At 41.3% G+C, this 13769-nt stretch overlaps 1 protein-coding gene across 2 annotated transcripts in view; it reads left to right on the top strand.

Moving 5' to 3' along the window:
• The window catches only part of neurl1b (neuralized E3 ubiquitin protein ligase 1B), a 62198-nt gene that overhangs the window by 35547 nt on the left and 12882 nt on the right, over window positions 1-13769 (top strand). The window contains exon 3 of one of the 2 annotated variants that reach the window (XM_072263731.1): window positions 2899-3606. The exons of the other annotated variant lie outside the window; for it this stretch is intronic. Coding sequence (XP_072119832.1) covers window positions 2899-3606 — 708 coding nt within the window. The remainder of the gene's footprint in view (window positions 1-2898; window positions 3607-13769) is intronic. 2 annotated transcript variants of the gene reach the window in all.

The following is a 13769-nucleotide window of genomic DNA, read 5'->3' as shown; positions in this document are numbered from 1 at the left end:
CAATCAACTTCCCAGCTATTTACTTCATCCCCTCCTTCTCTCCCATTTTCACCTATCACCTTCCAACTTATACCTCTTCCTCCCCCTATTTTCTTACTCTGAATTCTCCCCTTCCTTTCCAGATCTGAAGAAGGGTCTCAGCCGAAAATGTCAACTGTTTAATCTTTTCCTTAGATGCTGCCTAGCTTGCTGAGTTCCTGCAGCATTTTGTGTGTGATGCTGGCATCTTACCTGTGATTCCATGGTCTCCTATCTGGTTTAGCAAGTTGATGTGCAGCATCCAAGTAGGAACATCCACTAACTCCCCTGGGTCCATCTTGCCTGCTATCTCTTCAAAAACTTCCAACAGATTTGTCATACAAGATCTCCCCTTAAGCATACCATGCTGACTTCAGCCTTATTCATCTTGTACCTCCAAGTAACCTCAAAAAACCTCATCTTTGATAATGGTTTCTAACACCTTGCCAACCACCAAAGTCAGGCTAACTGGCATATAATTTCTTGTCATTTCCCTCACTCACTTCTTAAAGAGTGGAGTGACATTTGCGATTTGCCAATCCTCTGTTGATTCTAGAAAGATCACTATTAATACCTCCACAATCTCTTCATCTACCTCTTTCACATCATCCCCTTCCAGTCAACCAAGACCTGCAATTCTCTCGTTTCTCTGAAGTTTCCTTCACTGAACCGTGATACCAATACATCTGATGTTAGCATCTCCCTCTCAAACAGTAGAATGGATTTTATCATATTATGAGTAAGTCTCAGATCAGAAGGCACACCCTCAGAATAGAGAGATGTCCATTTGGAACAGGGATGAGGAGGAATTTATTTAGCCAGAGTGTAGCAAATTGTGGAATTCTTTGCCACAGATGGCTGTGGAGCCCAAGTCATTGGATATATTTAAAGCAGAGGTTGATAGGTTTTTAATTAGTCAGGGTGTCAAAGGTTACGGGGAGAAGGAAGAAGAATGAGGTTGAGCGATAATAAATCAGTCATGATGGAATGGAGGAGCAGACTTGATGGGCTGAATGGCCTAATTGTACTCCTTTGTCTTGCAGTCTTATGATCTATTATGATTTCTGCCTTCTAAAGGTACCTTTACTTTAAGCTCCCGAATCAAATCTGGTTCATTGTACAACACCAAACTCAGAATTGCCTTTTCCCCAGTGGGCACAACCATGAGCTACTCTAAAAAGACAATTTGTAGGCATTCCATAAATTCCTTCTCTTAGGATCCAGCAGCAACCTGATTCCCCCAGTCTACTTGCATATTGAAAGCCTCCATGACCATCGTAATATTGTCCTTTTTGCATGCATTTTCTATGTCCTGTTGTAATTTGTACCCCTCATCCTGACTACTATTTGGAAGACTCTATATAACTCTCATCAGGGTCCTTTCTATCCTTGTGGTTTTGTAACTTTACTCACAAGGATCCTAAATCTTCAGATCCTATGTCACTTCTTTCTAAGGACTTGATTTCAATTTTTACCAATAAAGCCAAGCACCTCCTCTGCCCACCCGTCTGTCTTTCCATAGGATGTGCATCCTTGGATGTTTAGCCCCCATTTGTGATCTGTTTTCAACTATGATTTTGTGATGCCCACAATGTCGTACCTGCCAAATTCTAACTGCACTGTAAGTTCATCTAACTTATTTTGAATATGTGTGCGTTCAAATATACCAGTAATACCTTCATAATATTCCTTCTAAGGTGTGCATTTGTGCACACACACATATCTTTTGCTACTAGCGCACGAAGGAATTTAAACTGCGCAAAAAAAGGTTGTCACCCTCTCCCTTGTTGACGTGTTAAGTATCATCCCCTTCCAGTTCATTATCGTACACAATCACATTTCCTTTTCTGGTTTCTGGTGCAGACTGTGTTGACTATGTGGAGTTTGCGATGACTTGTCTGCAGATTTTAGAACTGGCTTATTTATTCTGATTTTATTGAAGAAATTATTGATTCACTATTTCAAATTCTGAAGAAGCAAAAGGTGAGAAGGGCAAAAGAAGGGCTATTTCATTTAAAGTGGAATGGCTTATTAAAACAGTCAAAACTGCTACACCGAAAGCTCCTGAGGTCAGAAACATGCAGCTACAAGAAATATTCATGTACAATACAAAACTGGTGTTACCTGTGTGTATTGTCACAATGCAAAAGATTCTGGGGAATTTGCAAGTGGGAAGAAGTGGAGTGATATTTGGAAACTTGATTTTTTTAAAGTATCCTTTAGCAAGCAAATCACATATGGACTGTGTGCAAAAACTCTGGCAAAAAAAAATCCTTCAATGCCCACTACAGGGCTGCTATGTATGTTTTTGTGAGAGTGCAGATGAACGAGAGCAAAAATGATCAAACCCAGAGAAGATCAAGGTTCTCATTGACAGTGTTTTGCTAGCTGTTAAAATGAATACCCCTATAAAATTCAGTGCGCATCTGTTGCTGTCACTGGGTAAAAAATTGGACAACACAAGATTTTTGTATGCACCGGTTCTGGCTTTTTGTTGAAACCCTATTTCTTTCTTGTCAAATTCACTGGTTTTATATCAAACGTAAGACTTAATTTGGTAATGTAACATTAAGACAGGGACTTAGACCATTTACAGCCTAAAACATGTAGTGAATCTCAGCTGAAAATAGTTGTAATAGTTACTAACAAGCATTTAGTTCTGAGGAAAAGGAAATTTGGAAACAAAGCAGGCTAAATGAAATATATTTGAGTAAATTGTCAATGTAAAAATATATAGCAGTTTTGATTACAGCAAATGGAGTTTTGGCAAATTCATCTCATGAACGTGGCTGTGTATTGCATTTGTCCATGGAATTATGATGTACTGTTTTTCAGCTTGAAGATATAACACCGATACTAATTTCTTTGTTCCTGTTGCAGAGAGTATGTTTGCAGAAACCATCACTTCAGCACGACTCAATACAGCCCGGCTAAACAGTTGCCTTCCTCAGACTAGTCATGACAATGCTAACTTCAATAATAATGAACTGGAGAACAGTGTTGTGGTGGCAAAAATAACAAACCTAAATCTAAGTGAAGTTCCAAGCCTTGCACCAGACAATCACAATTTACCATGTTGTACCAACAGACGGCTTCGTTCACGAGGTCTGCCATCTTTTCTTGATACCGACCTTCACTTTCACTACATACGAGGGCCTGATGTCACCCTTTCTCAGGATAGGATGGGAGTGTGCACAAACTGGCAGGAGAGCACTAGGACCCTGGTGTTCTCTGATCGTCCTTTGCATACTGGTGAAACCTTGTATGTAGAGGTGGGACAGTTAGGATTACCTTATTATGGCGCCCTTCTCTTTGGTGTAACATCATGTGACCCCAGCACTCTGCGAACAAATGAGCTCCCAGCGGATCCAGACTTCCTACTTGATCGTAAGGAATATTGGGTAGTTTGCAGAGGTTTCTCAGTGCCCAACAGTGGTGATATTTTCAGTTTCACCATTCTGCCAAATGGGGAGCTCCATCATCGTGTAAATGGAATAAACATAGGGATGCTGGTCTATGTGGACACCACACAGTCACTGTGGGTGTTTTTCAGCTTACACGGAGTTGTCAACCAGCTGAGGATATTGGGTAAGCGCACATATAACTTGCTTTATGCTACATATGCTGAGAAGATAACAGAAAATATATTGAAGTGTTTTCAATAATTAAATATTTTTAAAAAGTTCCTCTGTATATCTCTTCAGTAAAATTAGCTGCATGTTATTTTGAACTACGTAAGCTAGAAGAAGCTTAGGGATAGTTGAGGAAATGTGGTTAGGATTCCTGCTGTTCACTGTTAGCTGTTAAATTATCCATTATGGTGGTTCACTTGCATGGCTCCCAAACAAGAAAATGATCATGTGCACAGTGTATATGGAAATTTTCTCTCCAAAGAGGTATTAGAATTGTGTAAAATGTTAATCCATATCAAGAGTTACCATCACTAATTGATTTTCATGATTTCTTATTAGATTTCGTACAGATGTTCGTATGTAAAAATATATATTTTTAAATGGGAACATATAAAACTGTACATCAAAGTTATTTAAATATCTTTGTATGTTATTGGAATATATAAATTTGTTCTTTTGAATTGGTTGTGACTTTCACCGTAATATATTTGGAGAAATTCATCAGCGGAACTTACTATGCCTGGGGCCATGGGGTCAACGTACTATTGAAATGCCAGGACCTCTGCATCACAGAGATGTAATCATTGACTATTATGACAGCCTATTTGATGTAGTTGAGCATGTACTGGCTCATTTCTGCCATGAGTCACCTGGCTTGATCCTATTTCAAATCATCTTTAATAAGCTTGCATTTAAAGATATGGAAGGACTTGGCTGCAGCACAGATTATAATAGTTATTTTAATGATGCTCGGTTCCAAGCTTTTTTGGCAACCTTTCCATTTGGTTCCATTTATAATTATTCTAGATTTGTGTCCAATGTTGCCATTCAACAGCTGCTACCTATAGCTGTTTCTATTAATAAACTCTCTCAAAATTAAAAACTAATTGTCACAATTACAAGAACTCTGCCATTCTGATTTTAATGACAGCTACTCAGGGCAGACTAGGTTGCCGGGAAGATGGGAAATCTCTGTAGAGACCTCAGCACAGTACCAGCCCTTTGTAACACCTGGGCTTCAATGAAATGAGGCTAAAGCCTTTTTCACCCAAAGTTTGAGAAGAAATGTCAGGTCCAGTGGATATTAGCGGCCCAAGGAAACTGGAGTCTACAGAATGAGCCATTGAATACAGTTAGTGCTGGAGAAGATGTTGCTAGATTATACAAATGCTGCAAGAGGACGTTAACTGTAGTCTAAGGTAATGTTGGTCTTCAGGACCACTTCTGACCCAGAAAGATCCACCAAAAATTTGCATTGTTTCTCTAAGCACTTTGTAATTTGTGCCGTGTTTCAATGCGGGAGGGGGGTGTTGGCTTACCAGCTTGCATGTTCTTACCATGTGCAAAGAAAACACAGCACCCAAAGGAAACAGAGAAAGTCATAGTAAGAACAAACTCCTCAGAGATGGCACTGGAGGTCAGGTTTGAACCCAAGCATGGAGCTTAAAGACTGCAACTGTACTCGCTGGGCCAGTGTGCTGCTCAATAATATATTCCCACCATGTTTATCCTCTTGGTGTTATTCTTAATGTTATTCTGCTCTAAGATCATTGCTGTATTTGCTTCACATTCCTTTTTCACTTTCCTATTAAACTTGTCTGCTTCACCCAAAAGATCTCAAGAGCAAGAAAAAAAACATTTAATCCAAAAGGATTAGAGGTAGTCTCAAAACCACCGAACCTCCCAGTTTTGTTTTCTATCTAACTGAAAAGTACTCATTTGCCTCTTTGAAATCACTTATGTATTTTTCTTCTGTGGCCATCCTTAAAACATATCTAACAAGTATGTTTTATATAAAAGTTCTTCTATTTTGGTTGTATATTTTTGATGTAGCATTAGCCTTTGTGAACAATTAAACTATGTCAATTTTAAGATTAACTTTCGTATTCTTGACCCTACTAGTTAAATCATCTTGAAGCCTTCTCTTTTCTAGCCCTCAGTGGATTATTCATGGACAGTTTTATTTTATCTTCCTGACATTCCTGATAACAGCTGTGGCAACAAATGATAATGAACAATTCCAGGAAAAATAAGTTAACTTTTTCATAATTTTTTAGACATCAAATGACTTGAGATGGGTCATCTAAAATAAAGCAACTAGAACGATAAATTAAACCCATTAGAGAATCAATGCAATTTGCTTGAATTTATTACCATAAGTTATGTTGATTCTGAGTAGGAATGATTTTTTATTAGGCATTGCAAGTCATTCAAGTCATTTTGCTACTAAATGCCGAATCTGTTACATGATCACGCATACCACTTTAATAATATCTGGTAGCATTTAAAATATGAGCCTCATTTACACATGGCACAAAGAAATGAAAGTCAGAAATTTAAATCTTGACTATGAAATGCATTTTATTGCACATTTAATTATTTTAGTTCAAAACTCAGTCCAAGACGTTCATTGTGTTTTTTCTGCAAATATCATTAGTTGTTAGTTTATGAATGAATACTTGCCTGCATACTGGAAAAGTCACAGAGTCATAGAACACTACAGCACAGAAACAGGCCCTTTGGCCCATCTAGTTTGAGCTGAACCATTAAAATGCCTCCTCCCATCGAACTGCACCCAGACCATAGCCCTCCTTACCCCTGTTATCCATGTACCTATCCAACTTCCTCTTAAATATTGAAATCAGCTCCACAGCTTATTCCACACTCTCACCATCCTCTTAAACATTTTACCTTTCACCCTTAACCCGTGTTCTAGTCTCACCCAACCTCAGTGGAAAAAGCACATTTACATTTATCCTAATTATCCCCCTCACAATTTTGTATACCTCTATCAAATCTCTTCTCAATATTCTATGTTCTAGGGAGTAAAGTCCTAACATATTCAATCTTTCCCTATAACTCAGGTCCTCAAGTCCTAACAACATCTTTGTAAATTTTCTCTGCACTCTTTCAATTTACATCTTTTTCCTGTAAGCAGGTGACCAAAACTGTACACAATACCCCAAATTAGGCTTCACCAACGTTTTATATAATTTTAACATAGCATCCCAACTCCTGTACTCAATACAATGATTTATGAAGGCCAAAGTACCAAAAGCTTTCTTTATGACCCTATCTACTTGTGATGACAATTTCAAGGAATTATGGACCTGTTTTCCTCTGTTCTATCACATTCCTCAGTGCCCTGCCTCTCACTTGTAAGACATACCCTGTTAGGTCCTCCCAAAGTGCAGCACTTCACACTTGTCAATATCAAATTTCATCTGTCATTTATCAGCCCATTTTTGCAGCTGGTCCAGATCCCACTGCAAGCTTTGATAGTCTTCCTCGCAAGTTACTACACTCCCAATCATAGTGTCATCCACCAATCTGCTTATCCAGTTTACCACATTATCATCCGGATCATTGATATAGATGACAAACAGCAATGGACCCAGCACCAATCCCTGTGGCCGACCACTAATCACAGGCCTCCATTCAGAGAAGAAACAATCTACAACCACAGTCTGGCTTCTTCTCTGAAGCCAAAGTCAATTTACTACTTGATGTTGAATGCCAAGCAACTGAACCTTCTTGACTAACTTCCCATGCAGGACCTTGTCCAAGGCCTTGCTAAAGTCCATGTAGACAATATCCACTGCCTTGCCTTTGTCAACATTTCTGGTAACTTCCTTGAAACACTCTATAAGACTGGTTAGACACAACTTACCATGCACAAAGCCATGTTGACTATCCATCATCAGTCCCTGTCTATTCAAATACATATATATATCCAATCCCTTAAGAATACCTTCTAATAACTTTGCTACTACTGCTGTCCTATAATTTCCTAGCTTATTTTTAGAGCCTTTCTTAAATGATGGAACAATATTAACAATCTTCCAGTCCTCTTGCACCTCATCTATGGCTAAGGATGTTTTAAGTATCTCTGCTAGGGCCCCTACAATTTCTGCACTAGCCTCCACAGGGTCCGAGGGAACACCTCATCGGGCTCTGGGGATTTATTCACCCTAATTTGCCTAAAGACAGAAAACACCTCGTCCACGGTAATCTGTATAGGGTCCAAGACCTCATTGCTACAATTCCTCATATCTATAGTGTATGTTCTGGGAAAGCAGGGTCTTATTCAGTATCTCTTTCCAATTGTATTGTACTGAAGTTACAATCTTTTGTACTGAAGTCAGTTAAACTGAGAGCCTAGTGATCTTCTGAACATAATTGGCATTAACTAACTGATTCGATTCCATATTACATTTTTGTGAGGGAATTAATGTTTGTTATAACCATGTCCTTTCTCCTCACCTGGGGAAAAGCAGATAAAGTATCCCCATTTCAAACTACATTTAAATGTCATTTGTCAGATATTGGTGGGTACTGTGGTAGAAGTATGACTCTGTATAAAAGTTTAAACTTGGACCAAAGCAATCCCTACCTAATCTGGATCTGAACATTTATGATGTTTTACGCATATAAACTGAATCCAACTAACTCAGCCTTTGAGTAAATGTACAATGTCCTCATTATCAACTGACTTAGTAACTACAGATTTTCCTTCGCATGGGGTCCACTTAAGGTTCCACTTCAATTTTGCTCTGGAGTTGCTAAGGTCAGGAGTGTGTTTCTGTTAGTCCGGAGTGTGACCCGGAATGCAGCCATGGCAGGGTCTAGAGTATACTTCATACAGTGCCTTGTAAAAGTATTCAGTCCCCAACCCTTTGTTCACATAAATGAGTACTACAACCAGGGATTTTGATCAATTTAACTGAGAATTTTTATTTGTGAATCACATGCTCCTTTTTTTCACAATTGAGCCCAAAAAAACAGGGAAAATTGTAAAGCATGAAAAACTAAAAGTTCAAAATATTCAGTCCCTTTGAGATAGTCTTGTACCCTTTCCCAGATTTGTGCTTCTCTATTATAATTTCCATGACTTGTCTTGAATGCTCCTTTGTCTTCATTTTAGTTTGGTCTATTGAAAATCTACCATACTGTTGGACCTTACAGAGGGAGGGCATATATATTCTAATGAATTCATTGAAAACATGATCTTCCAATTATCTACATAACCAAATTTGATGAGTTGGTAAGGTAATATACAGTATTGTACCTCAGGGAGGTTGGGGTAGTAATTATAAAGGGGATGGAGACTTTTTCAGCCTCACAATTTTGGTTTTTAATTTTTAGTAAATTGTTGACAGATTTTAGAATTTTGTTTTGATTTGACATAATGCACAATGTTTTCTAGATTAACTCAAAAATTCTACTTCAGTGTATTCTAAATTTTAAAAATAAGACAGTAAAATGTGAAAATAGTTGTGGGGGCTGAATACTTATTCAAGGCACTGTACAGGTTGTTATATCTGTGAAGATTCCTTTCCAGTAACCTAAGTTGTGTTTGCATTTTGTCATCTGTGTCCCTTGTGAATGTCTTAAATTTGCTGTTGATCCCTTTTATGAGGAAACACCAAGTTCTGATCAAGAATAGAGGTATATAGGCCAATACTTATCAAATCATGCAAATATAGGTAAAATATTAACTTGGACTAGCATGGTAAGGTCTGACCAGAAACAAACACCTGACCTACTTCTATAGCAGGGTCTTCTGCTCAGGTGTACTTCGCTGCTGTGACTGAAAAATTGTTTAGTTGGAAAAAGTTATTTAAAGTTTTTTTTTTGTATAACTGAAGTGTCTGGAATTGTTGATAAAGGCTTGTTGCCAATACATTTGTTACAAACATGATGAACATAATAACATACATTTTATTATTTAGTACTGCCACAAATCAGTTTGATTTAACAAGAAATGTTAAGCATAGACTAAGCCAGCAAATCCCAACCTTTTTTACGTCATAGGCCCCTACCATTAATGGACCCCAGGTTGGGAACCCTTGGACTAAGCTGATGCAGAATGAATGTGTGGTAATCTCTGTCATCAGTATAAACTAGGGCTCTGACGTTTTTGCTGTTGTTTTTAATTCTCTGCGTTTTATTAATTATAATGTACTGTTGTGCTTTGAATTTGTTGTGTGTTATAGTTAGGTTTTCTCTAGTTTGCATTTAAGTTGCAATCGTCCTTGGATACTTCCGATTAATTCTCAAGACTTCGCATGCGTCCAATTAATTATCCTTGGACTTTTGTTTCTTATCAGAATAGTTAGTTAAGAATCTGGGAATTTAATTAGCTGAACACCGATTCCTTCATGCCCTGGAGTGGCAGTGCTAACCCCTCGAGAGCCGGTAGTCCTGATCTTTGCCTAATGAAGTTCTGGTCGACTTATTCTGAGTCATCCAAGACCTTGTAAATTCCACTGTTTCGTCCTTCTTGATTAACCCTTCCGAGTCTCGGTGTGATCCTGCGCTTTGATCCGAAGATGCAGTGGAACAGTACTGCCGAGCACTGCTTGGATCCCGCGGGATTGGAAATTTGGTCCGCTTTGGCACAGCGAGGTGCGGTAGACGGTCGGCACAAAGAAATGCTGCAAGAGCTGGGCGAATGCTTCAAGACTTTCGAGATCCACGGAGCCAGACAGGTACATCACCGACTGGGCCAGACGATGTCGAAAGGGCGCCCAGGCTGCCCAATCCCGAGCCTTGCCGTAGGCTCCTAACACTGTGCGCTCTGGTCTTCGAGTTGCTACCTTTCAGTTTGCTCACTGAACGAAGAAGGTGGCATACGTGATCTCCCTCCGGTCAGGTAAGGCGCTGGCGTGGGCCACGGCGCCGCGGGAGAGAGATGCTCCCGAATGTCGGCACTTTCGCGGGGAACATGAGAAGGGTCTTCCGTCACCCCGTCGGGGGGCAGCAGGCGGCTGGCAGACTTCTCCGTATGCGGCAGGGGTCACGGAGTGTAGCCGAATACTCCATCGATTTCTCTCACTGGCGCTGGAGACTGGGTGGAATGGAAAACCCCTGGTTGCCATATTCTACAGAGGTCTGATTGAAAAGCTCAAAGACCTCAAACGCCCCCACCCGCAACTGAGCAATCCATGCAGCTGGGCAGGTCATGCCTCACCCCTGCTGAGCGGGGGAGGAGAATGAGAGAGAGAGAGACGGTGTCTTTATTACGGGTAAGCAGGGCACTTTCGACCTACTTATCCAGAGAGGTTGGGAAACTCCAAGGGTGGTCCAGTAGAGGGAGGTCTGTGACGGCCCCGAAGATACATCCTAATCCTATGCCAACAACAGGAATTCTGCAGATGCTGGAAATTCAAGCAACACACATCAAAGTTGCTGGTGAACGCAGCAGGCCAGGCAGCATCTCTAACAGGAATTCTGCAGATGCTGCCTGGCCTGCTGCGTTCACCAGCAACTTTGATGTGTGTTGCTAATCCTATGCCCTCTTTATTGACCTGTGGCGACAAGGAACTGGCCCTTCGGTAATCCCGCTCCACAGTTTTTTTTAGAACTGGGGGTGGTCCTATAGAGGGGAGTCCCAAATCTCTGTTAGATCATCTCTAGACAGTCACCGCTCTTGATTGGAGACCTCTTGAGCCATGTTTCAGAGTCCCTGCGCTTCCGGAGAAACCATTCTGAAATGCTTAGATTTCACCTTGTCTTTTCTCCTAGGATCCCTGTCATCTTCGGGTATCCGTAATAATCGCAGCATGGCCCCGTTATAGACTGGTCTATTGGCAGTATCGTGAGCTGGGCTTCCAGCTGTCTTAAGATCTCCGTGCCCAGAAGCTTCCGAGTCTGCCTCTGACATTCCCGAGTTTGCGACCTTTGATCTCAAAAATTGCCCCCACCCCAAAGTATTCCGACCTCCTTGACGTTTTTAGTGAACAGGTGGCAAGTACACTTCCGCCCAATTGACGCTTTGATTGTGCCATCGAGTCATTGCCAGGGGCTGTCCACCACGAGGAAGACTTTCCCTTATCAGCACCCGAAAGGTTGGCCACGGACAAGTTTACTCAAAGGACACTTGCCTCAGGGTTTATCAGTCCCTCCACTTCTCCGGCGGCAGCAGGGTTCTTTTTTTGTAATTAAAAAAGATGGGAGTCTGAGACATTGCATAGACGACAGTGGCTTAAATAAAATAACAATTAAGAATCTCTTCCCCTGACCCCTAATTTACAGAGCGTTTGAAACGTTGCAAGGGCAACTATTTTCACAAAAAAGGGACCTGAGGAATGCTTATAATTTAATTCAGATGCGTCATGGGGACGAGTGGAAGTCGGCTTTTAATACCCCGACAGAATTCTGCCCTTTGGGCTGGTCAATGCGCCAGCCGTCTTTCAGACTTTTATTAATGACATTCTGAGGGAAATGCTTAACAAGTTCGTGTTTGTGTACCTCGAAAATATTTTGATTTTTTCCGAACTCCTGTAAGGATTATGTAAGGCAGATTCTTCAGCGCCTGTTAAAAAATCGTCTGTTTGTGAAACTGGAGGAGTGAGTTCCACGTCCCCACTTTCTTTTTGGGATTTGCCATCTCCCAGGGAAATATTCTCGTGGACTCTTGGAGGGGGTGGCGCATGCAGTGCTACCCTAGCTTCCACCTACTTCTATTCGACGGTTCTGGGGTTCGCAATTTTTTACAGGAGGTTCATAGAAACTTTAGCTCAATAACCGCTGCCCTTACTAATCTGACCAAAGACGTAGTTTTTTTTTCCCTTTGGACCCGGAGACTGAGATTACTCACTCTTCCTTCAGTTAGTCCTGACGAAGGGTCTCGGCCTGAAACGTCGACTGTACTCCTTCCTAGAGATGCTGCCTGGCCTGCTGCGTTCACCAGCAACTTTGATGTGTGTTGTTTGAATTCCCAGCATCTGCAGAATTCCTGTTGTTAGCTTCTAAGGAGCCCAGGAACCAGTTGTTACTCTCCCAATCCTGCGTTCATTGTTGAGGTAGATGCCTCCTGATATTGGAGTGGGTGCCATTTTATCTCAGAAATCTACTGGTGACCCGAAACTGCATCCCAGCTGAGCTAAATTACGTCGAGAATAGAGACAGTACTCTTGGCGGTAAAGTTGGCGCTGGATGAGTGGCGATTAGCATGAGGGGCTAAGCAACCATTCACCGTCTGGACGGACCATAACATCTCGGCTTGCATTCAGGACGCGAAAAAACTGAATTCCCAAGTTAGGCAAGCTCTACAAGGGAATAGCCCGGTTCCAGAAGGTGGTCCCCCGGTCCCCCTGAGTTGCTATCTGAGGTTCTTAAATGAGGTCACACTTCTACCGTAACAGTTCACCCCATATCTCGCGGACTCGAGAATTCATTAAATGAATATATAAGGATATTAAATCGTTCGTGCACGCCTGTGGCATCTGTACCCGTTCCAAAGATCCCTAATTCCTCTCGTCAAGATCGCCTTTGACCTCTAATCATGGTCACGCCTCTCCAGATTCTATTACCGGTCGTCCCCATTACATTCCTTTACCTCTTTGTAGTGGTCGATAGGTTTTCCAAGGCTTGCCGTATGTTTCTCCAACCAAGCTCCCATCAGCCCGAGAGACCGAGGAACTTCTCATGCACCAGGTTTCCCCCATACATGAGATTCCCAGAGATATTGTTTCGGACGGGGCTCCCCAATTCACCTCCAAATTCCGGCAAGCATTTTGCAAGTTGATTGGGGCTGCATCTAGTCTTTCCTCGAGGTTCCTATCCGATTCCTAAATGGACACTGAACCCTGGGAAACTATCTCACTTTTTTAATATATAGTATTTCTGTTTTTTTTGCACGATAATCTGTTCAATATACGTATACTGTATAAAGTATACTGAATAAGATTTGCTTTATTATTAATATTATTTTTCTTCTATTTTATGTATTGCACTGGACTGCTGCTGCTAAGTTAACAAATTTCACATCACATGCTGCTGAGGTTCCATCCTCAGACTAAAGGACAGACTGAGAGGGCGAACCCTTCGCCACCTAATGTCGGATAATCCGTCCTCATGGAGTGACCTTTTAATACGGGCGGAGTTCGCACTCAGAAAACACCACAACATTCATCACTGGGTTTCAGCTCCCTCCGTTCCCTGATCAGGAGGCAAATGCTGGCGTCTCCTCAGCTGAACAATGCGTCAGAGGTGCAAACAAAGGTGGCGCAAGGCCAAAAGCTCTCTGGAAGAGCTAGGCCTGGCAAGAGGCCACGGCCAACAGAAAGAGGCCGCTGGGTATCGCTTTCTATATTGGTCAGTGTGTCTGCCTTT

The sequence above is a fragment of the Mobula birostris genome, chromosome 7 (genome assembly GCF_030028105.1).
Source record: "Mobula birostris isolate sMobBir1 chromosome 7, sMobBir1.hap1, whole genome shotgun sequence".
Classification (NCBI taxonomy): domain Eukaryota; kingdom Metazoa; phylum Chordata; class Chondrichthyes; order Myliobatiformes; family Myliobatidae; genus Mobula; species Mobula birostris.
The sequence above is the reverse complement of the archived record's forward strand: the minus strand, read 5'-3'. Positions and strand labels throughout refer to the sequence as shown.